At 38.4% G+C, this 25,188-nt stretch overlaps 3 protein-coding genes across 3 annotated transcripts; all 3 read right to left on the bottom strand.

The window, feature by feature from the left end:
* Nucleotides 1-525: 525 nt before the first annotated feature.
* nbn (nibrin) lies at nucleotides 526-9,957 on the bottom strand. The gene is made up of 17 exons (XM_026317857.1): nucleotides 9,822-9,957; nucleotides 8,892-9,013; nucleotides 7,653-7,780; nucleotides 7,280-7,439; nucleotides 7,084-7,187; nucleotides 6,878-6,995; nucleotides 5,566-5,756; nucleotides 5,346-5,446; nucleotides 5,110-5,242; nucleotides 4,811-5,016; nucleotides 4,454-4,622; nucleotides 3,412-4,072; nucleotides 3,166-3,240; nucleotides 2,281-2,421; nucleotides 2,069-2,182; nucleotides 1,934-1,983; nucleotides 526-1,326 (listed from the first exon to the last, which is right to left on the bottom strand). Exons 1-17 carry the CDS (start codon nucleotides 9,850-9,852, stop codon nucleotides 1,293-1,295), a joined length of 2,538 nt encoding a protein of 845 aa, XP_026173642.1. The 5' UTR covers nucleotides 9,853-9,957; the 3' UTR covers nucleotides 526-1,292.
* A 917-nt stretch (nucleotides 9,958-10,874) lies between these two features.
* On the bottom strand, nucleotides 10,875-11,749 carry LOC113136788 (prostate-associated microseminoprotein-like). The gene is made up of 3 exons (XM_026317838.1): nucleotides 11,641-11,749; nucleotides 11,167-11,275; nucleotides 10,875-11,049 (listed from the first exon to the last, which is right to left on the bottom strand). Exons 1-3 carry the CDS (start codon nucleotides 11,747-11,749, stop codon nucleotides 10,875-10,877), a joined length of 393 nt encoding a protein of 130 aa, XP_026173623.1.
* A 5,720-nt stretch (nucleotides 11,750-17,469) lies between these two features.
* On the bottom strand, nucleotides 17,470-21,553 carry LOC113136124 (FK506-binding protein 4). Its single transcript, XM_026316606.1, has 4 exons — nucleotides 21,050-21,553; nucleotides 20,304-20,358; nucleotides 20,027-20,141; nucleotides 17,470-19,924 (listed from the first exon to the last, which is right to left on the bottom strand). The coding sequence occupies exons 1-4, from the start codon at nucleotides 21,341-21,343 to the stop codon at nucleotides 19,534-19,536; spliced, it is 855 nt and encodes a 284-aa protein (XP_026172391.1). The 5' UTR covers nucleotides 21,344-21,553; the 3' UTR covers nucleotides 17,470-19,533.
* Between the last annotated feature and the right edge of the window lie 3,635 nt (nucleotides 21,554-25,188).

A 25,188-nucleotide genomic window follows, 5' to 3' on the forward strand; every position in this document is an offset into this window, starting at 1 on the left:
GCACAACTCAAGGTTTGTTTATCGTGACTTAATTCTTTGGTCGCTGTTTAGGGAAATTCTTCTTTTGTCCCATTCCCACAGTGAAGCAGTCATTTTGTCAGTGTTGGGTGGGGTAGTGCATTGCTATATAATGTTATGAAGTGACATTTATTTTTTCCACTAACAAAGTAGTTTAAAACAATACTGTTTAAGTTTTAGTAACTATATAAGTTAACTAGTGAAAATGTTATTTGTGTTAATTATGTTAATTTCAGGAGAATTATTTCTTGATGCTTCTTCCACTGACTTCTGAATATTGTTTTGGTTTAAATATGAAATACATGCACGCAGGCACAAACAAGTGCCTAGCAGCAGCTGCTGTGAGAAGGAGATAGAAAAGTGCTGTTAGGCCTGGACAGGAGACTGGATGACTCCAAACGAAGACAACTTTTATTACTGTTTGGAATTTCTTGAAGGAAAGATAATAAATATGACTGTTACATCCCAGCAGGACACAACTGTCCACTGATGTGAACTCGAAGTGTGAACTGCTTGTTTAACAGAGCAATGGCAGATTTAGTTCCATAGTGTCCATCCACATACTTTAATACAGACTTGGATCGATTTTAGAATGCAGTTAGTCAATTAATAAGCAAAATGATCCCATTTTAATTTAATAAAATTAATTGTGTTTCAACATCTTCATGAAAGGAACAGGCTTCTGTTGCTGCACAATTTGTGCTTAACACTCAGTTAACTCAACTTTAACATAACACTTGTGTATACGAAGGGACAAGTGAGGCCAACAGATATTTTCCATAACAACTACTCCGAACAGTTTCAAATGCATAAAAGTGCCTGACAGGTTGGCTCATCAGAGATCATGTAAGAAACGTTAACATTTGAATCCCTCTCAAGTGTCTAGTTTCTGCTAAGACCAGGGAACACATTTGGTCTTAACTTCAAAACGAAGGAAAGGCTACTTTAAGCATGTGGAGTTTTGATGCTCTCTTGTACAACTGAAGACTTTTTCATGTTTTGTATGCTGTATTTTTTATTATTGACAAATAAAACATTTGAGATGTATCTCTGAACATGAAACTGTTTTGTTACATTACTTGCTGCCACTGGCATAATTAGTCAATATTTTTACAGATACAACAGAACTATATCTGTTTTTTAGCATTACAATTAAAATACATACATCAGGTGTTATATATGAAGTCATTTCAAGAGTCCCTTTTGTACAGTGTTAATGGAGAACTATGGACATACTTCCCATGCCTCTAAAATATATTCCCACTGGAGGCATTTCATCTTCTCTTGGCCACTTTGGTAGGGTTGTACCTAAAGACAGACACAGACAAAATAGTTTATCTTACAGGTGTGTTCATGGGCTTTTAGCATTCCGCGTGGATCATTCCTCAATATCCTTAGAGGCATTTTTGAACCAACAATAAAAACAGCCCAAATTAAATGCTGTAAAACACAGATAGTGTTTGAAGAGCAAACAGGCTTCCTATAAAGGTTAGAGAACCACCTGCCCTTTCCACGTCTGGAAACTTCAGTTAGACCTACCAAAAAAATACTGGATTGTTTTCTTAGCAGCAGAGTCTGTTCCCCAGCTACGCATGGCTGCGCATGAGTCAGTGATCAAACAGCTCAGCCTTGATACACACACACACACACACAATCAATCTCAAACTGTCTCTTTTCTGCTTAGTCAAAGAGCACAACAGCAGCAGCCTACGTCACCCCTGTTACCTTGGTAACCGCTGAGTAAAGAATTAATATGTCCTGATTGGTTAAATTGAAGGTACAGAAGCCTCACATCCATAATTTTCCACTGATTATAAAGACTGAGGCAGTACGGTCAGAATCTCTTTTTTGACTATTAAATACTCAGTGAGGGAAGCTTGTTACAAAGACAGTAACAAAAGCAGCAGTTTCTCACCTGAAGAGGTCGTCTCCTATTGTCTCTTCTCGCCTGCTCTGATGCTCCTCCTGAAACAAAAACAGGATCACGTTGTGAACTGAGGGTCTCAGACAGATCACACAGATAAGATGGACAGGGAGTGACAAAAGGTACCTCAGCTGCATCTTTCAGCCATTCATCCAGATCAGTGTTCTTGCCCCTGTTGTGGACTAACAGATCAGAATCTGCAATGATGTGGAATGAGTCCTCTGCACCTTGTGTTCGTTTCTGTCATAAGCCCAGAGGGACAATTCATTAGTTCATCACAAATTTCAAGTGACAATCTACTGTGTGTTTCTCTTGTGTGAGGTGCATTGTTGTCTGACCTTGCGGAAGCATTTGAAGTTCTTTGCACGGTCATTGTTCTGTATCTGCATTGGTTTGGTTTTGGGAGGTGCGGCCACAGTAAGAGACCTGAACTCCACCAAAAGAAGGTTTTTCGGAAGGTCTTCATTGATCTTTGACTCCTGCAGAACAGTACATCAGCTTTTTAGTTTACACTGTAACATTTATTTATGTCGTTTATCAAAGAAAGCCTATATCATCTGGTCCTACATTGAAAGCTGTGATGCCATAAATCTACTGGGTCCCATGACAGGTGATATGGTTCTCTAACCTTAAGATACCTTTAAGCTGTCTTCATATCTTTACTTTATCCAAGATACTATACAGCATGACCTGCCCTTAGATCTACACCATATTCCCTCAGCCTTAATGATAGCAGCTGGCTTTTTAGGCACCATTATCTGAACCCCATGGCCTTCTCCAACCATCATCAGTGCTTATCTAGTTATACTTGACTCTTCTGTAATTGATAGACAGGAAACATCGAAAGAAATGGAAGGCAGCTTTACAGTCCATATGGGAAGTGTTGGCACACTTTTCGTTCTTGGATGTCTGTAAACATTGAAATTTGAGTTGATGCTCTGAGACTGAACTGCTATGAAGCTGGATCTGCTTCCTCCACATGCACCACTTAAGTACTGCTGACTTGCAGCCACAGGAAATAATGGATGTCTTTCTGACTTTATTGATGTATCCAGTGGTTCCTATATGTCCAGAGCTTTTAAGATTAATTAAAAACTGATATAGCATATATTGACAAATTTATAAAACTACAAAACACAGCTTCTAGGTATAGCTAGAGAAAAGAGTGAAAGAAAGACAAAACTGTAAGACAAAACTGTAAGAGTTTTTTTCACAAGACTTACCTGTGCCTCTTGTTTGATCATGGTCTTAGTCTCTTGTTTGGGCTGACAAATATCTCCTTTGAGTAGTTCTAAATCCTATAGGAAAGATGTAATAGAAAAGTGAAAAAAGGTGAAAAAAAGAGTCATAATAGTGAAACATATGTGCATATAAAACTACAAAGTGAAGCAATTGTATGTGCAAATACAGTTTAGATTTTAATTTCCTTTATTTAGATTTTAAAATGAGATTAAATTGCCTATCCTCACCTCAGTGAAAGATGCCTCATCATCTTCAAAAGGCTGTCTGTTTTTACTTGTTTTGGCAGATAACATTTCTGCAGATTTACTGCCCTCCTGATTAGTTGTCCTATATTCTGAAGGAGGAACCTGCTCTTTGTTGGTGGAGACAATATATTCTGATTTTTGTGCCTGCCCCTTGTAGGAATCTGAATTCTCTTCCAGTCCCACCTGTGGCCTTTGGTTGCTTCCACTTTCTCGGTCAACTCGCTGTCTCTTGCTTAAAGATGCCACTGTGTTTAAACTTTGTTTCTGTTTGACTGAACTTTGCATTATTTGCTGTGTTTGTGGGGCTTGACTGCCTAGGGGTTGCTCATCGAAGCAATCCATATCCTCAGACATAATAGACTCCAATTCCTCCATCTCTATCTCTGCTTCTATCTCTTTCCTCTTTCTGCTTCGTGGTTCCTCCTGTTCAGTGCGGGGGACCCTGTGTGCCTCTATCGGACCTGTGAACAAATCGTCGTCTGACCCCAGTGCAGTCTGCAGTGCTGCTGCAGGGACTCTGTAAGATACTGGGTATATTTCTTTAGCTGTGACCAAGCTGTCAGGTGCCTGCATATTGATGGATGATTCCAGCACCGGTCGCTTTGGCTCTGACATAACACCAGAGAACTCATCTTCCAAAGGCCTTGATGAAAGGATGAAACAAAGAGGTAATCGATGCCAAAAACAAACTGTGGAGAACACATGCCTACACATAAACTGTGCTGTACTGTTTTTCATTTTCCATTATTTTCTGCATTTCACAGTATTAAGAAAATGAATTTGCTAAGAAGTGAAAACTGAACATTCAAGGATCCATTAAACTAGACATGCATCTATTAATACAACTATTTTCCAAACTGCAACTGTTCAAGGATGCAGGAAGTAAACACCACATGTGCTTTTATTGTAATCATCCCAAGGTATATTTATTAGCAACACGCTGATGTGTTGCCAATATGTCTGCTGGTAAAACATGCAGACATATTGGTATTGTCCTTTAATTGCTCATAGAATGCATCTTTACCTTTTCTTGTTGATTGGCTGAAAAAAATTGGTCAGAGTTGATTGTTTCTGTGGGGAGTTTTGTGCATAGGATTTCTGTTTCTGTGGAGATTGCTTCTGCAGGAAGGACTTCATGCCTCCATTGGTCTTAGGAGTGAATGCCTTGGACCTAATGCTGCTGGGCCCTTCACCTGGAAAATATTCCAGGCATTAAGCAGGTGGGTAAATTCAAGAAATGGTGACACATTTTATAACGTATGCTTAATACCTCATACTGTGTGTCCAGTAATCCTGCAGTGATTAGCTTAGCTTACCATGAACTGAGAACAAGAAGAGACAGCTAGCCTGGCTCTGTCCTAGCACAGAAGAATCCACCTACCAGCACCTTTCTGTTTGGACTCAGGCTTCTTCCCCTGTGTGTTTTCAGCAGAACTAAGTGATGAGCTCACTGTATGAGCCACATTACACTGAGTGGCCAGTGGATTCATCGGCTTGAATCCATGGAGCTGATGGTTGTACTGGTTTTGCTTCTTCTCAGGAGTTTCTTCTACTCGCGTCACCCCCGTTACTTCACATAGCTCTGTCCTGGTATAAAATATCAAAATACATGCATCAAACAAGATTTCTGTAATGAACAGAATAATGTAAAGCTTGGACATGACTGATGCATGTCTGTACCCTTGAAATGGCTCTGTGTTAGGTGCATATGCTGTGATGTTTTGAGATGCTGCAGGTAAAATAGTCTCATCCACCACCATGTTCTGTGACAGCGTAGCACTTGGGACTGTGGGTTTCGCTTTTGATGTGGACTCTAATAAAACATAAAAAATCTTAACATGAGAGCAAAATAAATACAATTTTTAAAAATCTTAAAAAATAATCAAAAATCAGTGCTCTTCTGTCTTTTTACCTACCTGAGTCTGGTATTAGATTGGATGGATTGCAGTACTTCTCACATGATGCAAAAATGGCAGCCAAACCTATTTCAGACTCTGTGATGACTCTGAAGCCTTTTCTGTGTCAATAGAAAATGGGAATTGTCAGAAAGTTCTCAAGTGTTTACAAATTGTCAAATCACTAAAACTCACTCTAAAGTGCTATTGCACAGAAAAAAAAACAGGAATTTGACCAAACCTTTGCACAATGTTCTTCACAGATATTGCCCACTCTGTGAGAGATGGAGAAAACAGTGTTTGGGAGCTGCTTGTCATAACATCAATCACACAGCTATGTGGAGACTCCAGCAGGTCATGGGGGAGGGAGCCCTCCTTCAGCAGCTGGCTCCTGCCACCTCCAAAACCCACTGCTACACTCAGACGCTTCAACTACAAATAACAGAAAAACAGCAATGTTGGTCTCCAGGTGCCAGCTGACAACGAAATCTTACATCTCCCATAATTTTGTTATATTCTAACAAGCGCTGACCCCTTAATGTAATGTTAATATGTCTGCAGTGATCCCATGAAATAGTTTAATTATTATAAAAGTATTTGTTCATCAGAAGGCATAAAAACACATTACAGCTGGCAGGGCTTGCTCTCCCAAAAGATACACATATAGTTTTAGCTTTTTTAGTATGAGAATGTAGAAAAACCTCTTTCTTAACATCTTCATGTAAATAATGTCAACATGGACAAATATGTAGGAAGAATTCTATATAAGTGATGTTTTCAAAACATCCATTAGACAACTGACTTCATGTCTTACTATTGCATCAATTAGTCCATGCAAAGCAGCATGACCAGGTTTGGTGCCTCAAACTCATTACTGTCTAAAATAAAAAGCTTGATGCAGCCTCTCTATTTACCCTCTCTGCATCTGGCATCATCTGGAGTCTCAGATTTTCATCCATGTATGACTCATAGCTATTCTACAGCAGCAAGCATGAAGTAATGGCATACTGAGTGAATTAATTGCACTTTTAGATGAATATTAAGATGAACACAGCAAATTTCTTGGTTACAATTTAAAAAAGGAAAAGGTGTGTCTGCTGATTGTACTACATAAACATTACAACAGAAATAATTGGGCTCTGGTAAGTTGTGCCTGAAGAAGAAAAGAAACAAACATTCTGTACACTGAATAATTCATCAAGAGAGCAAGTGATCAATAGTGAAAATATTCATGAGTTACAGGTCTTGTAAAACCAGGTCCTGCACTGGAGCAGTGTCTCTCCCAGAGGATCCCTGGGCTGTCGAATGCCTGGCAACTGCTACTCAGTTGAAAAACATGAAGATTACAAGATCATGTGACTTACCATCACTTGTTAAACTAATGAATTAAAAAGAGATAGGCTTGTGTTATATAATCCATAACAAGTTGTCATATCTATAACTAATGAGTTTCCCTGTCCAGTGAGGAGAATAACTACAGAGGATTTATAACTGCTCCCCTGACTGGTTTGCTAGTAGTATGCAGCACATGACAAAGAAAGACGCTGACAAACCTGCTTGGCACTGAGGAATACGAAGGTCTTTTCTGTGAAAAGCTGTTTGCGAATTGGCATCGCTCGCAGGTTAATATCCTCTTTGCTCAAGCTGGGCTCATCAATCTCAGGGACGAAACTTAAAACAATAAACAGCACACATGAGATAATAGAGGTTTAGTTCAGTGTAGCCAATTGTGTATACATGTGGACGGATGATACTCTACCTCTCAGCTTTAGGTGGTGGTAATTTTTGTTGAACAGCTTTATCGAGCTCTGAGAAGAATTCTGGCTTCACGATGGGACAACAGCACAGCAGAGCAGAAATCGTCTAATTAGGTAAACAGAACGTCTAATTAGGACAAGACGTTACCAAGGACGAACATGACATGCACTGATAAAGATTCAAAATCTAGTCCTGACCTTGACAGTGACTTTAACAGAAGGCATGGTCAAGTGAGTGCAGTCCTCAGTCCAGGTGTTGACCAGCTTTCCACCCAAAGCCAGCAAAGTCTGAGATAGTGATGCCTTGCAATCACTATCCAAACATGACGAACACACCACTAGCTTCTGATGGTTCACACTGAGGCAGAAAAGATGCCATGATGGAATTTCATAATGCAATAGTTTAAAAATAATTACATTTTTAATCTATATCTTAATTATTTAACTCTATTATATTGAACATTTTTTGAGTTGTGGGGAAATAAAATGCAACAATCAGTGATTTAAAAAAAGAAAATCATTGTTCTCAGATGTAAAACATAACAAACCAGGTGCTGTTTCTATTACATACGTGAATTTGCTGTGAAAAACCCCAAATGTGACAATGTCTCCAGACTTCAAGTTCACCGACACGTTCCCTGTCACACGCTGGCTGTTGACAAATATACCATACTTGGAGGTATCCTTAAGAATCAGGGTCTAAAGGTAAAATATGTGAGAGCAACAAATTATCCACCAATCAAACAAACCCTTGTTCAGCTTTCTGTTCAATTATTCATGTGTCAACAAGAAACCCATACTTTAAATTAAGCCTGAGATGAAAATGTATCCTCAACTCAGGAAATCAATTCGACCCTAAGTGTAAGAATAAACAGATTGGAGCCTGAACTCAAAGATGAGATAGTGGTGAACGAAAGAAATTTTAATTAATTCAGTATTATTAGCTAAAGAACAACATTAAGACAGTGTTATGATACAGCAGGTTAAAGATGTTAGGATTAAAAATACACACAGTAAACAGAAAGACAAACTGAAAATATTATTCAGGGGATCCTTGAAAAGATGAACAAAGAGAAAAATGTATTTTAGAAGGGCTGTGGTTCACATGTAATGCAGGAGTGATAACAATAAGACCAATAACCACTTGAAATAAAGCATAAAAGGTTAGAGCTGTAAGGTGAACACTTCTTAAAACATAAAGCGTCATCATTCAAGCATTGAACACTACGTTTGTCATTGGATCTTAGTGGGTTTAGTTTAGGTGAGTGAAGTTCTTATGTAGGACCAGTGCAACAGCACCACCTTCTGTGTCCAATTGCTATTACACAAACATGCTAGAGTCCCTGTTCGTGGTGTTGGGTTGGTTTGTGTCTAAGGAATATCACTGGGCTCATTTCCGAGGCAACAAGAGTAGTGATTACAGTCTTCTTGGTGCAGAAGGATTAGTTAGTCCTACGTCTGTCTTTAGTCACACACACCCAAACTTTCACAATGTCTGAAAGTGTCAACTGGTGTCAACTAGTGTCAACTTCCTGCCCTGTGCCAACTGAATAAATATCGACGTAAGACCTGTGTGGGTAATTCAGTCACTGTACCCAGATATATTAATCAATAAAATGATGAGTGTTTGGAATGTACAGAACGTACAACACCCCCCCTCACTTGCACTATTTCACATAAGGAATACATTTAGTTGCATAACAACAACAGGTTTCTCCAACTGGGTCTTGATGATACAAAACACAGCTAGATATACATACAGTCCATTTTTGTGGTCTTATCACCAAGTTCTGTCCCCACTGTCTCTCACCTGGTCAGTAGCGGTGAGGTGAGCATGAACCCTGCTGATGGACTGGTCATGGGGTAGGAGGATGTCACAGTTCTTGCGTCCCACCAAATACTCTTTACTGGTGAGGAGATAGTGGGTCTCACCTGTGAGTGGCAGACACCAGTGATGAGCAATTTAATGGAGAATAAAAAAACAAGCAGTGTACTTGTGGCATTATGAAGTAAACTACCTACATAACAAATTGGACAGTTATGAAAGTTGCACACTTCAACAGTTCAAATTTTTGAATGTACCAGTCTATGTCACTGTTTTGTTTTGGTTTATGTTTCATAAAATGATGCTACAACATTTTACTCCACTGCAATAGAGAAGGTTTGACTTAGATATAGTACAGCTGCAGCTCAGATGGTGTTTTGATAACTGATCTTAACGTTTAGTGGTGAGATCTCTAGCTCTACATATTCTCACATCTAACTAAAGGCAGTAAAGCCCAGATTGCTCGCAATGTACACTAGTAATCAAAAGTTTTGACACATTTTCCCATTAAATTGAATGAGAAAGTGTGTCCAAACCTTTGTCATTGAAATCAGTCATGCAAGTCACAGACAGGTAAACCACAACTGGTATATTATTTTGTGGGAACAAATAAAAGTATTTAACAGTTGCCACTGAAGGGATTGCAGATTTAAGTTTGCTCTACTCCCCAGTTTAGCACTGCATCACCTAAACATTAAACTGCACAGGTACCTATCACCAGATATTACTTTATAATCTCTAATCTTAACTGGCATTACCACGTGATGATTTACATACAGGTTAAGACCATAACTTGCAGACAATTTTCTCCCAATGGCGTCAGTTAACGTTAAAGTCACTAAGGTGTAAACTTTGCCCAGCCAGCTGTATATCAAACTAACATTAAACTGTCGCCCACGTTGACAAAAAAGTTACCTCCAGTTTGCAAGGGTGTCAATATCCACATCTTACTGCCTTTTGTTGCTTGTTCAGAAATGAAAACAGCAGCGATTCAGGAGTAAATATTTTACAACAAACTGAAAGCCAGCGACTCACGGCGCGCCACTGAGTGACGTAAAAAAAAGGCGCCGTTGCTTCCCTTTCAAAATAAAATCGGTTTTGTGTTGAATGAAACAATACCGTCATTGTTTTAACGAGAGCTTTCTCGGACATATCAAAGTTAAATGTACAATAAAGCATAACGTTAACGTCATAAACCTTAACCATCAGGCCAGAACGATTTATTCAGGATTTGCTAGTTCAAATATAGTAAGTGCTTTTGGGTGCTCTAGTCAAAGAAATACCAAAACCCAATAACACTGAATAAACTTTCATAAGATGATACACTATATGTGTTATATGTATGTCTCTGCTACTAACCTATTGCATTTGATTTATTGAGATAAGTATGTTAATTATTATTTTAAGCTAACATAAGCTAACATATAACTATTCATACTAAGTTTAAGATATCAGGTGAATTAAAATGTTTTGTATCACTTTATTAAGGCAGAGGTTATCAGTCAGCTATGAGATTGTGAGCCATTGTGTTAAGTAGCTTTAACAAACATGCAGGTTGGGGTTAGGGCATTGGTGACTCTAAATTGTCTTTAGGTGTGAGAGTGAATGTTTGTCTGGTGCATCAATCCTATGATAAATTGTGGCCTATTTATTAATAATGATCCACAGCATTTGACACAGAACACTTATTGTCTCATTTGACAGAGCCAAAAATTAGACATATCATTTATTTCACCTTAAAACACGAGTCACAAATAAACCAGACATTCAGACAGTACAATTTAAAATGGAAAATTATATGTATAAACTGAATTAAAAGATAATTCATTTTGTAGCTTACAGATTTTCTTGTAAAATTCAGCAAAGTTTAGTCTCTTAAAATCTAATTCTGCATTTGATCTTTATGTACTAAATCCAAATAAACATCACACATTGCTGTATTGGGACCCTTTGCATTACTTGCGGTACTCAAAATAAAGGATCATTGTCAGATTTCCATGGTTGGCCTGCAGCTGGTCTGAGACTGTCTCGTCCCCAGAGGCACGGTAATTTATGATTGGCTCTCATCACTGCAACACTGGTGCAAGAGCCAGGTTTACGGATGAGTTCACACCAGTCTGGATAGTCCACAGGTTTAGCTCCCCTGCAGGGAAGATTTGAGTTAGATTAGGATAAACACTACATCCAAATTTCTGTTACACATTCACTGTTACACATGAGAATGTGTAACAGTGTGTGAAAGACAGGAATACAGACTCACTGGTCACAACATCCTACTCCAAACGGCTCCATACAGACACACTGGTAACAGTCACTGGTGATCCAGCTTTCTCCGATCCCATACACCTGCCCCATGTGCTCACAGCTCCCTGAAAATGAAAATATTAGTTATTGTAACATGCACAGTGATGCTGCAAAAATCCTCAAAGTAGGAGGCATTGTCAGCAAATGTGCTTTTTTAGAAGTCAAAATAGACATCATGCAATTTGTCCCTTCATAGAGTTATATTATTACACATAGTATATTATAGTTTTAGTGTTACTAATGTTTTAATTGAAACTGCATTTACAAACTATAAATATTTTTTTTGGAGGTTGAAATATTAAGTAACAAAAAGTTGCACTTCAGTGGCCCAATACAGTAAATGTACCTAATTAATTATTTGTGTCCAGTGATGAACAGTTTATAGGAGACATTTCAACCACACATGTACATTTACATATTTACAAAGTACCTTTGGTATTGAAGAAGCACTCTCCACTGCTGTACACAGAAAAGCACGGCACAGTGGTGCTCATGAACAAGAGTGAAGCCAAGATCACTGCTCCTGCTGTGTTTGCCATCTCAGAAAACACACAGTACACAGATTAAAATACATCACTTACGTCACAAATGTAATAACCAGATGAGTGAAATGTCAAGCTGTGAATCTTACCTATTCTGCAGTTTTCAGTCCTCTGTTATATAAAATTCTTTGTTGCTGTATTTTATTTCAGTTCTTCTCTTGTCTGCTCCTCTTGCTTTCATTCAATCTCTTGTTCTTTTTTTTTTCGATTGCCACTTTTCTCCTTTTGGCTTTCTCTGTCTCCTTTGCAGTGCTACTGATGTGCTCTCTCCCTTTGGTCTCAGCTTTTATACTGCTACAGCATGTCTTTATCTCTTCATCTCTGTCTTTATCTCTACTGTCTTCATCGCTATTTGTCCACCTTCCCTCACTCTCTAATTACTTTTCTATATCTGTGCACACAGACACATATAGTGCACACACACACACACACACACGCATATACACAAGCATTATTATTACAATTTTCGTCATTGCCTCTTGCACTGTTCCACAGAAATCGCCCCAGAGTATACAGTGTGCACTCTTTCAGATAACATTTGTCTCAGGAGGTGCCTTTTGACTCTATCTGTAGATCACACTGGTGACACCATCCATAGGACAACCAGCCAGTGGCCTATTGTCCTACACTGGAGCTGCATGTGTGTGTACATCTATAAACTCAAACCTTTGACCCCTGCTCAGCATCCAGATGTATGTATGCTTATTTAATGTGACATTTAGTGAACAAGGCTGATTTTATTATTAAGCTCTGAACTGTGTCTAAATAGAGATCCTAAAGATCCTCTAGACTTTTTTTTATCTTTCACTTATAATAGACTGATCAAATTCACTGATGTACATCACTTTGTTAATTCAGTTTTATCTAATATTGTTAATGGCTCATCATGAAAATAACATTTAAAATATGCTTTTACATTTTACAGCAAACACTAATTTAATTTTCCTACTAACGTTTTCTGACATTGACTTGGTTTTGCATCATTTTGTTTTTCAGAAGAAGGAGAGGGAGTGCGATTTTGGACATTTTCTTGGTTCAATTTGATGGGGTTTTTTGTGTTAGAGGATGGGTTTCAGTGTTTCTTTATGCTGGGACCTGTTTGAATAAGCCACCTTGAGTCTCTGATAACAGGCACATGCACAAACATCCACACGGACACATACAGATTCGTCACTTTTGAAGTAGACTTTACTACCCAGATGCTTTCTCTAACCTTAACCTATTCTTATGGATGGATAATGAGAAATTGGGCCCCTATATCAGCTACTTTGTAGAAGTAACCATGTGAATTGCCATAGGTTTGTGTCCTTTTGTGGTTTTTATCTGTCTCTTGGGTCTATTTAGCCATTTTGTGCCCATCTTCACTTGTTTTACATCTCTTAATATTCATCTTGCACCTATAATTATTTGTTTTGTTTCTATTTTTTTGCAATTTTTCATATTTTGGTCATCGCTTTACATTGCTTTAGCATATTTTTTCTCTTTGTAGTCAGTGAGTGTCTGTTTTCAGTGGTTTTGTATCTCTTTGTAGCTGTTTTGAAACAATTTTTTCCTCTGCATTTTGTTATTGTTTCTAGACTTTCTCTTCATGGTTCTCTTCTAGGTCCTCCTGACCCTTTGGGCCCCTGGGCATGTGCCCAGTAGGCCTGTTCATTAATTCATACATGTCAATTCATGTCACACAATTCATTTTAGCTCACAATGAAAGTATTACAGTGACTAGAAATTAAGGACACAATGCTTGCTACAGTACCTGTAGACACATGTGCACTCAGCCCAGACGCCCTCTAGTGCTGCATCATACACATTGTAATACAATATTCATGTGTGTTCACATTTTTAGCCTGAGTCTCTCTGAGTCTCTCTGAGTCTCTCAGATGGCATCCATGTACCCGAACCTGTTATGCAGCTTTCTAGTTACTGTCAGCATAAAACAATTGCATTCAGTAAACAACTGTAGTTGTGAAGTAAAAATGAAAATACTAAATGGACCTGTATATAGGAAATTCCTTTGAATTAACTGAATGAAAGAGACCACATAAAATGAATGAAATCATGTATAAAAATAGTAACTAAAGTATATAGCTCAAATGCTTGATGTAATTGGTTGTGATTTCAGCAGTGTGGAGACAGTAACAAATCTTTTCGAACTATGTTGACAAAAAAAAAAAATCAGGTGTTATTCATGTCCTGCATGGATTTTAAAAAGGCCTTAGGTATGCATACCTACTGAAAAAGAAGCAGAACAAACTCATCAAGTTTAGCTGGATCACATTAATGGGACGGCTGTTATCAGTAAAAGAGAATAAAATGTTTGCAGTTGTGTATGTATGAAGCTTTATTCCTGTAGTCACAAACCTGTAGTACCAGTAACGCCTATTTGCTCAAGGAGTAAGATATGTTTGCATACTTGGGTGCCATTGTATGAAAAATACGAAGAGTTGTAAATCTTGTTAAAACGTTTGCAGGTAGACAGCATGTCTGAGAGAGCATGTAAACAGTAAAATTTGATCTTCATGGTCAATGTGTTTATTTTTTATACATAATAAAAACAGAACTTTTTATAATTAACAAAACATTGTTAATGTATGTTATTGTATTTATTTCTGAAGGTGACACAGTACCATAGTAATAATGCACACTACTTGCTACTTACTTGCACTTCTAGTACAATGATATTCTGTAATATTTAGAAAAAAACATTTATTACAAAAACCATTAATATTTAGTCCAAAACCATTTACCTGAACATCCGGCTTTCTTCAAGTGATGGAACAAGATGGATAGAAGTCAGTGCTAGACTCTGTAGGAATATGTCTGATATTTAGTTGACATGATAAAACACAAGAACAACCGAATATCAAACATATCACACAGCCTCTAGCCAGCCAGAGCCTCAGAGACTCTAAAAGTCTGTGGCAGATGAAGAGAGACAGCAGTGAGAACAGAAAACATAGTAACAGTGATAAATACTGGAAACATCACAAATCTGTTTAAGGCTGAATGTAAGAGATGCCCCAAAACACAGTCTCTATAACACAGAAAAAAAAAGACCTAAAAAACCTGTCCAACACAAGGGGAATACAGCATACAAAAGGCCTTGAGAGGACGGCCTTACTAACACAGGGAATCTGAAATGCTGTTGCTACTTAGGATCATGTATCAGTTTATTTTAGGACACAACAGACAGTAAAACCAGAGTGAGCCAGAGTTCACAAAACTAAACACATGCAAATAAAAACACAAAACTACTTACCAGCTCTTTCTCCTGACATGACGTTCTGTCCTGTGAGTATAAATCTCAATAAACAAGGTGTTAAAGTAAAAAATGGGTTTATGTGTGTTTTGTTTTTGATGTCAAACATAAAAAAGTTAAAAAAAAAAAAGTAATTCATAGCTATCTATAAAATATGCATGTGCTACAATCTGTGTGAGCAATCCCTCACTGCCACAGCATTTATATATACAACCCTGTGAGTTTGGGAGCACACACAGTCTTTCAGTAACACACCCGTATACACACACACACACATACAGTGCCCCATGTAATTAGGGGTATATTGATCAGCTTCTGTGGCCTGCAGCCTTTCCTCCCTGACATTAACCTGATCAATAGATGTGATGTTCATCCTACTGTGAGTCCCCTCACTCACACTCATAGCCTACACATCACTGCAGTTATTGCCTGTAGGGAGGACAAATGTGAACACATGACGGTCACTTCACTAAGCTGTAACCTGTCTCCTTTAAAAATAAAACAAATAATAGATATGAAGAAGATATGCCTTCTCTATACCCAGACAAGTCTATTTTGCACTGGAAATCTGATAAAATAAGGGAAAAGAGACTTTAAAATTTGGAGTACCAAAGTATAACATTTGTATAAGGAGATATTATAAAATAGTATCTGTGGATTTGAACAGTGTTGTACCTAAGCGATGCTCTCAATGTCAGTGACTACTTTTTATACATAAAATATATGCTTGGCTTATAAAATATGGGAAATTAGTTGTACATAGAAAAAATGCTTTATTTCAGATAGCTACAACATAAAAGTCTGCAAACACAATAATGCAATAATGTTAATAATCTAATAATATAAGACTGAGTAGTAGTTGCTGCCTAATTAACTGCCTATTTTACATGTTGTGCTGAAAGTACATTTTGCTGCTAATGCTTCTGTCCCTTGAAGTAACTTTTATTACTATTTTTAGGGGTTTTTTTAACTTGAAGTGTTATCTTATTTCTTCCTAAACTACTATTATGAGATGTGTCATACATGATGTGTTTTTCTATCTTAGTAAAAACTTAAAATGTTGTACTGTGAGTAAGATTAAGAAAAGTAATAAATAAAAGGGTCACTGACCATTAAGATTTGCTCATCATGTTAGATATATAAAATCAAGACAATATGCTAAACACTATACAGTCAAGGTTTACCTCTGGCTCTCAGTGTGATTAGTGATGTTATTATTGTCATCTGCCAGAAATGATGGATGCTGAAGAATGTAACACCTGTGGGCAAGTCAGGATTTCGTTCTTATTCAGCAGAAAGCAGTACACTGTAAGAAGTGCACTGTGAGCTTGAAAGACTTTATAGTAGTACCAGCTCTTGACTTTCTGTAGTAAGTATTTTTTTTTCATTTTCAAATGTTAAACACCTCTGTATATGCACATCTGATTAGATGTTACATTTCATGGAGCTGAATCTTGTTTAATGACTCCCCCCTCCCCCTCTGCCATCTCTGTACCCTCTCCTGGTATGACGCTGACCTTGTGAGGCTACTGGGGCGGAATGATAGCCCTCTGATTGCCTAATTGTGGGCCTGGGGGTAGTGTTTTAATCTCCAACAGATGAAGGATAGTGTGAGACAAAGTGAGAGATGCCAGGATAATATATGACTGAAAATGATTAAAATAGAAACTATATGTGGAATCCTTTGCATGACCCAGTGGAAAATTCTCTCAGAAATCATTTTATGGGTCTCTCTTACAGTAAGCACATGGTAACTCTGATTTATGGTAACCTCTGATTTAATCAGAGCCTCAAAGTTGTTATGCTGTTTTACTGACATACTAAAGGTCCAAGGATCAAAATTTTGAGGAAGTCAGTGTTTGGTTGAACAGATAATCTGGAGTCCATATTTAGCTAACACATGAATCAGTTTTCCTGATGTATTTTCACATGCAGTGTACAGCTCTAAAACATATCTGACTGGACAAGTTTAAAAAAGGGGCATAATCCAGGAAGAGTTAAGTCATTCATTTTCACATATGGTGAATTAAGGGAACATAAATTGCTATTGGAGGTAGAATGATCAGAGAGAAAATAGTGAAAAAGAAAAAGAAAAATTTGCATAGTTTTTGTGATTAAAATGTTAATTTCTCTTAGTGTCCTCTGTGGTTAAGTTCAAAGTGAATTTCACACACCAAAAAGAACATAGCTTTTTATTAAAAATTTACACCCTACCAGAATGAATGAAGCTTTGTGATCAGTCTGAACACAAACGGGGAGGCAGAGCCTCATCAGGATAACAGAGTGAAGGTTATAGGTACTGACAGACAAAGGCTTTCTGCCATCTAATTGGTCAGTGATTTGGTTTCTCTCTCTCTCTCCCTCTCACACACACACACACACACACACACACACACACACACACACACACACACGCCCCAAGGCAGGGTCACTAAAAAATAAAAAGGCAGACAAGGTTAACAACGATTATTCAATACCTATCTTTGTATTTTCAGCATAGGAGGTGGAAGAATTATCTAACAGAAGAAAAAATACAACAATGAAAACTAAAGGCCAAAAAGCATGCAGCACTGCAGAAAAAGACATGAATCCGAGGTACATATGGTGTTGAACTATGACACAAACAGACACTGGAGAATTTAGTCTCTTTTGCTGGTTTGAATCTATTTGTATTTCTTAGCAAATACTGATGTAGGTTTACAGCCTGCTTTGAGGTCTGAATTAGATCTACATATTTTAACAATGAAGACATTTAACCACACTCTGACGTAATAAAATTTCTCTTCCCCCCTCTCTCACACTCATAGTTTAATCATTACCTATCATTACCTGTACAAACCAGGACACAGGTTAGTGGTATTTCACAACATTATGTCTGTTAAGCCTCACACCCTGACACACAGTACAATATACTGTGTGTTTCGTGTTGGTCATTCTCATATATTGATAATGTTAACAATCCTGAAAAACAATGAGGTGTGTGTGTTGACCACAGTGTGCAGTTTACAGAAAGTGACATCTTTTCAGTCTAATACAACAGTCCTGCAACAAATCCTACCTTCATCAAATTTGCAATATTACATTTTTTTAAACAATTTTAGAGAGCTATTGATTCAATGCTGTAATTTTGTGATGCAAAGTATTTGTGATATCTAGCAACCCTGAAAGTTCAACATTTCAACAGCACCACAACCTATGACCTCCAAAATGACCATAAAGCTGAATTAACTTAAGAGGGAGAGTAGGCAATGAGGAGCCCTTTATATTATCTTAAAGCAGAGATGCGCCTTTCTGATTTAAGACATTTTTGTGTATTTTACTGAAATTTCATTAATAGTCACTCTAAGGAAAGGCTCTGGCCTTGGGCTATGAAGATTTTCTGGGTCCCAAAGTCATTCATGTGGTCCAATTGCTGTTCTACAGGCCCAGGCCTTGTATTACAGGGAAACAGATACACTTCTCAATTGTTCTGGTATTGTTATATATCTGGGACATCAGATTAGTAATACAACAATTAGTATTCCATACAGGTAGATTCAATATGTGATTTTTAATGTAATTAGAGCATTTGTTCACGTAACACTTGTGCTATACTATGAGCACAAAATGGATACCACTCTAGTTTTACAAAAGTAAAGACATAATGTACTTTTACCTAAAAACTAATTGTGTTATTCCTAAATGAGTATCATTACATTTATATAAGGATTTTAAATACTTCACCATTGGTCTGAATAAATGAGGCACTGCTCTACAGAATTTGCACTTGCAGGGTGTAATATTAAAAAAGTAACCTAATTAAAATTGATCAAAAGTAGGAAATATATATGGTCATGTAAAATAGTCGTTAATGGCACTTTACTTTAATGAAAAACGTGCTTTATTGATATTTTATTTCAATTTCAAAGAAAGTACATTATTGACAATATAAACTGCTTAAGTAAAGTTTATCTCTTCATGCCATAAGTTCATGATCACAAAACAGATCAGGTGGCAGAGGACAAACTGGAAAGACTACTGGGTGAATTTACAGCAGGAACCTGCAGGTCCACCCACATCACTCTCAAGTCAGTGATTCTCCCAATTTGCTTTTCAGTTACCACAAATGTGAGTCAATTCTTTATCCTAACCAGTGCCAAATAACTGCATGATGGCAGAATCTATTTATTATAGTAAGTATTTTACACACACACACACACACACACACACACACACACACACACACACACACACACACATTAATTTTGTTGTATTTCCTGCAGACATCCCCTAATTTGAATCATAGTAGGGACTTGGTGGGATTGTGGTCCCCACAATATAGAAAAAACAAGCACATACAGACACATACACATTCGTTTCTTCATTTTGTTCCATAAAAATGAACAAACAGAAAAGAAGGAGGCTCCTCCCTGTGCAACTGGTGACCCAGTAAAACTACATCCTCTGGTTGACACATGCCCAAACTATTTCTTTAACAGATGAAGTACTGTAGAGTTGAAAACGTGGTCCAATACCTCATCTCCTCTTAAGGGCCTCCCTCTGCTTTTGGCTTGTCTTTTTTAGGGGGCTCTTCCTTTGGTTCCTCTTGTTTTGAAGCCTCTTTCTTTGGTTCCTCTTGTTTAGGGGCATCTACCTTTGGCTCCTCTTGTTTAGGGGCATCTACCTTTGGCTCCTCTTGTTTAGGGGCCTCTACCTTTGGCTCCTCTTGTTTAGGGGCCTCTGCCTTTGGCTCCTCTTGTTTAGGGGCCTCTGCCTTTGGCTCCTCTTGTTTAGGGGCCTCTGCCTTTGGCTCCTCTTGTTTAGGGGCATCTACCTTTGACTCCTCTTGTTTAGGGGCCTCTGCCTTTGGTCCCTCTTTTTTGAGGACCTCTGCCTTAGGGTCCTCTTCTTTCGGGACCTCATTGACACACAGTTTGCTTTAAGGGAAAGTTCAACAATTGTTAATGCTTGGAAATCATTACAGCTGTTAAGTACACCCTGCAACAATGTTTTATAATCCATAAAAGTAGTAATCATACCTTGCCTCTTGGGATCCTGTTTTCACAAAGTCACACACAACACTCCTTGCTGCTAGTTGTTTTTTCAGTGTTTCCTCTTCTGTCCTCCACCTGGTTATGTCCTTGTCGATTTCAGCTATTTTTCATTTAAAAAAAAGTTAGGACTGTCACTCAAGTGTAGGAGAAATCAACTAAAATGGATTTGAAGTAAAAGAGGGAAAACTTGTTTTTTTTTCTTTCTAGGTTATTGAATATACAAGCATTTTTGATCTGGAGTCCCAAAAAAAGCACCACTTACCTTTTAGATTACTGAATTCTGTCTCTAGTGATGCCAGATCATCTTTTGCAGATTTCTGCCAATGGAAAAGAGAATCTTAGCAAAAGAAAGCTGAGCTTTTGGAGAAATCAATTCTACACGGACTAACATCCTGCAGCTATACAACTTCATTGACTTCATTTTGACTTCCACTGTAAATATTTGATTTTAGGATTAACTGGGTCTGTGTGCACCACATTGAAATGAGTTGTCAGTTTTATGTCAGCAAGGATTAAAAAACACTTCATATTATTCCTCCTTTGACAGGTCATCTCCCTTACTGACTAATACTTGTATTACTTTTTAAAATGCCATTTACATTATCCCATTCCTGTGCTTTTTTTGGTGATGTTTATGATAAAGAATCACCTTAATCCAGTGTGAAGCATCAAGATTATAGTGCAGACTGCTCATGAAGGAAGCAAATGAAAATGAAAAGCATTGGCATGTGAATGCAAATTCTGATCCTATATTACTAAACAACACGATACATTTCTATCATCTCTCCTCCTCAGTTACATTAGTTAGGCAGTCCTCAGGCCTATTAGTTTTATCTAAAACAATAACTACCAATTGTTTTATTATGAAGGTGGTGGGAAATGACAGATTGGTTAAATATGAACCAATAAAAGCTACGCCTTGACATGTATTTAGGCGGTGATGGTAGACTAAATAATAATATAACCATCTTACTAAATCACTGCTTGCGTCTTTCGTATTTACCCCACCTGTCCTCCCTGGCAGATGTCCACTTCACCCTTCTTCTTATCCGCTTCTGAGTGGAGTATGTGGACTTTTTCCTCCAGCGCTTTCTGCTCCCTTTGGGTCTTTTCCAACAGGTTCTGCGTCTCTGCCTTTTCGTCTTCAGTCTCTCTCAGCACATCGTAGGTCACCCGCAGCTTGATATCCTGAAACTTGTTCTGTCTGTCTTCTTTCTCCTGCTCCTTTTTTCTCACATTCATGGTCGCCAGCAACGCGAAGGACACGAGTACTATCAAAGGTACCAATAACTGCACCTTCATTTTTTTTTTATTGATTTATTTACCGGTGCTGTATAGGCTGCTCCTTTTGTCCTTGATGACCAGGCAGGTCTCAGAGCAGAGTCTGTGTAACTTACATGGAAGATTCAGAGTAAACAAGTCCTGGGTTTCATTACATCACCTTTCCAGAATCGAAATCAATCAACCACGGAGTCCGACTCACCTGCGCTCTTGTAACCTACAGGGCATTCATGCGTGTAGACTCAAACTGCGCAGCGTTGCCAAACTCTGGAATTAGAAACGCCCCTTTCCTGCGCAACTCCCAGAGAGACAGGTTTTCCCTGCTCGCACCTGTAATGTCCTGCTCACCTTGCGCTAACTTTATTACAATAGGTCTATACACATTAGGTAAATAGTGCTATGTTTAATACCGCCGTACATCTGCTGACAAAAAAGACAGACTGGAGCTGATATAACAATGGGTTAGGCAGGTGACTTAAATTATTTCATTTTAACACTGAATATCCATCACGCTACACTATAATTCGTTTAGTTTGAATTGTAAAAACATGCGTTTTTAAATCAAAAGCAGCTTGTTATTAATTTGTAACCCTATATCAATTTAGGCCTATCTTACACCTTCTACTTAAGTAATGCTAGTTCCCTTGGTTATAATACCAAGTCCTGCAGTATTAGCAACAAAATCAAGCATCAAATGTAAAGTAGCCTACATGTCACACAGACCGGCCCCTTTCAGTCCCTGCATTATAAGAATGTTATTTTGCCTCACAGTATGAAGGTTCCAGATTCGAAACCCATCAGGGACCTTCTTCTGTGGAGTTTGCATGTTCTCCCTGTGCTTGCGTGGGTTTTCTCCAGGTACTACGGTTTCCTGCCACAGTCCAAAAACATGTATGTCAGGTTGACTCTAAATTGCCCATAGGAGTGAGTGTGTATGGTTGTTGGTCTTTGTGTGTCTATATGTGGCCCTGTGATGGACTGGTGACATGTCCAGGTCTTGCGCTTGACTAAGGAGAATTCAGACTATCATTTGAACACCTTTGGGCCTAATTTATTATTTAAGGTGGCGATTGTGTCTGTATAGTGTTGCGTTTCAGCAGTTTGTATAGGCCTGTTTGCCCTAAGGGAGGCAACACGACTCAAATGCGTAACATACCAACCAGAAACAGAGAGAGGAGGAACAAGGTGAGTGGTCACGCCCAGCTCGTTGAGCAGGTAAAGCAGGTTACAGGAGCAGCACCCACTGTCACACAGAGGGAAGGAGTGCGCAGCTGTGGATACATACACGAAATGAGCCAGAAGTGATCGTCGGTAGTTTTCACCTGTTCGCTCCCCAGTTGATTCGCTTCTGTCATCATGAAGTTCGCTCACGTTTTAGTCGGTCTGAGTGTGGGTGTTATGGTCGCAATGATTGTCTATACTGTACAACAGGAGATGAAGCTGCGCAATTCAAGAACCCGCATGCTGGAGAACTCGGCTCAGATCAAGCAGAAAGAGGAGGCCATCGCAGAGGTGAAAAAAAAAATCGGTGAACTGAAGTCGACGTTGACGACTGTGAACACCAAAATAAACGAGCTGAAGACAGAGAAGGCAGGCGTTGATAAATTAACAGGGGAGTTTGATAAAAGTCTGCAGACCTGCAATTCAGAGAAGGTAAGGCGCGCGTACGTATTCACCAATGGTGCTGGTGTACACTTGTGTATGAACTGGAGTTGCATCTTTATCTACAGAAACTTTTCAGGGTGCATATTAGATTATCTTGTTCTTCAGTGCTCTGTTACATCTGCGTATTAGATTTATGCATCTTTTGAATTTTTCCTCCTCGTGTACAAATCTCACTTAGCTGCTCACACGTTGTATCTGTTTCCTTATTAGGCTGAGTCTGAGAAAAAGAAGTTAGGTATAGCTGAGGCCATAACCAAACTCAAAGGTAAGGCATCTTTTTGTTTCGCCTCCTATGGTGATATAAGTTGTGGGCTGAAAGCATGCTTCTCTGGATTAATACTGGCAAATCAAATTGATCTGGAGAAGAGAATGAGACAAACCATAATGTGTTTCTAAGCATCTTGGTGGTCCTTTGAAAGACAAAGGATGAATTGAAGCTGGTCAGATCTGTTGGGCTTACTCAGTACTATTTAGACAGGTCTGTGCAGAACCTAAACACAAAGATTCCTGTGCTGTTTTCATTTCATAATGACAAGGGTCCAGTGCGGCCAGATGTGATAATATCATCTTCTAATGCAGGGGTGACCAACCCTGGTCAGTAAGAGCCACAGCCCTGCTTGTTTTCCAGCTATCCCTGTCCTGCCCATTGCTGATTACCTGGATCAGGTGTGTTCAGCCAATCAGAGACAGGAAGGACAGTAATAGCTAGAAAACAAGCAGGGCAGAAGATCTCTCGTGGACCACGGTTGGTGGCCACTCTAGTGCTTATTTCCACTTAAAACACTATACATGAGGGATTTTAAATGTTGAAATTCTCATTTTTTTCATACTCACTGGAGTAATATATTTCTTTTTTTTTTTTGTATGATGATTCCCTCAGCTGATCATGAAGAGGCTAAACGGAAAGTGGAGAAAGACATTCAGGGCTTGAAGCAACAGATTTTGGATAGAGACAAAGCTATTTGTGCTTTTGTGGATACGACCAAGGAGGAAGCGCGGTAAGATCTGAAATACCTGTTTGCGTCCTCAAGAATAAGAGTTTGTACCCCATTACTGAGCAGAACCACATAACAGAGTAATGAATTTAAAAGTAAAGATAAAAGACAGCAATATCATGTCTGGATGCATGTTAAAAATGTTTTTTTTTTTCTTAACTTCACAGGAAGCTGTGTGCTATCTCTGAAGCTTTGAAATAAACTCAAACATTCAACAATGACTGTGAACTTTTTAAAAAGAAACACCATGTGCAGGCCTACCAGGATGCATTTTGTAATGTCACTGTTGTGTTTACAGATAAACTTGTTTCTTGTCAAATCTGTTTATTTAAAAAAAAGAAGAAAACAACAACAGGACACATGGCACGGACATAGGGACTGGGAAAATATCTTGTACATATATATATTTTTTTTCACTTTTAAACATGATTGCATTGATTAAATCTGTTTTGGTTGTTATCTCTGTAAAACATTTTCATACAAAGGCTACTTGTATGCTACAGATTTCACATAAGGACCTTGAGTGTCATGTGCAGTTACTGCCTAAAAACTGTGTTCTATGACTGAAGTGGCAAAGCCAGCCAGCCTGCCAAAGACATTTGCAGTGTATGAAGTATCTCTGCCTAAATCATAATAAAACATGAATCGTTACCAAAAAAAAAAACAGAAACGTACGTATCACCGATATAATCTATATGGCCTTGCGTGCGATAAATAACTAACATGTAGGTCAATATATTGCCAAGACATCATTTCCAAGCATAATTGTAGAAGACACAATAAGCTCAACATGTTATATATGGAGTGGAGTGGGGTCTCCTGTGCTGTGGCATACATTGGGTGATAAACTGACCCCCTCCATCACTGGCAGGCCTCCTTCAAGTGCTCCAATTCAATCACAGTACCATCAGCTGAAGGAGTGTTCACAACTTCTGTAGCAGTGGGGTATTTTCATGGGAACAGGTTGCAAGCCTGACACCCAACCTTCCTCCTTTTGATTCAGGCTTGGGACTGGCAAGGGTGAAGGCACAGGGAGACCCTGGGTAGAATGGGATTCAAAACCAGAACCTTCTTGCAGACAGGTTGCCATGCCCCATTAGCATGTTATATCTATGACAAGCTATAGTCGTTTTATTAATATGTTGTTAGATAGTTCAGAAAACCAAAATAGCTTAGTGAAATGTTCCTCTATCTCCCCCTAGTGCA

The sequence above is a fragment of the Mastacembelus armatus genome, chromosome 16, assembly GCF_900324485.2.
Source record: "Mastacembelus armatus chromosome 16, fMasArm1.2, whole genome shotgun sequence".
In the NCBI taxonomy this organism is placed as follows: domain Eukaryota; kingdom Metazoa; phylum Chordata; class Actinopteri; order Synbranchiformes; family Mastacembelidae; genus Mastacembelus; species Mastacembelus armatus.

Excerpts from the sequence above, each read along its gene's own strand:
- nbn (XM_026317857.1), bottom strand. The coding sequence starts at position 9,852 with ATGTGGATATTGACACCCTTGCAAACTGGAG. Across the intron at positions 9,014-9,821 it reads GACACCCTTGCAAACTGGAG|GTGAGACCCACTATCTCCTC; the intron begins GTAACTTTTTTG and ends TGCCACTCACAG. Across the intron at positions 5,757-6,877 it reads TATTCCTCAGTGCCAAGCAG|TTGAAGCGTCTGAGTGTAGC; the intron begins GTTTGTCAGCGT and ends TGTTATTTGTAG.
- LOC113136788 (XM_026317838.1), bottom strand. The coding sequence starts at position 11,749 with ATGGCAAACACAGCAGGAGCAGTGATCTTGGCTTCACTCTTGTTCATG. Across the intron at positions 11,276-11,640 it reads GTGCTTCTTCAATACCAAAG|GGAGCTGTGAGCACATGGGG; the intron begins GTACTTTGTAAA and ends TTTCATTTTCAG. Across the intron at positions 11,050-11,166 it reads GGAGTAGGATGTTGTGACCA|GGGAGCTAAACCTGTGGACT; the intron begins GTGAGTCTGTAT and ends TCTTCCCTGCAG.
- LOC113136124 (XM_026316606.1), bottom strand. The coding sequence starts at position 21,343 with ATGAAGGTGCAGTTATTGGTACCTTTGATAGTACTCGTGTCCTTCGCG. Across the intron at positions 20,142-20,303 it reads AGAATTCAGTAATCTAAAAG|CTGAAATCGACAAGGACATA; the intron begins GTAAGTGGTGCT and ends AATGAAAAATAG. Across the intron at positions 19,925-20,026 it reads ACAGGATCCCAAGAGGCAAG|CAAACTGTGTGTCAATGAGG; the intron begins GTATGATTACTA and ends TTTCCCTTAAAG.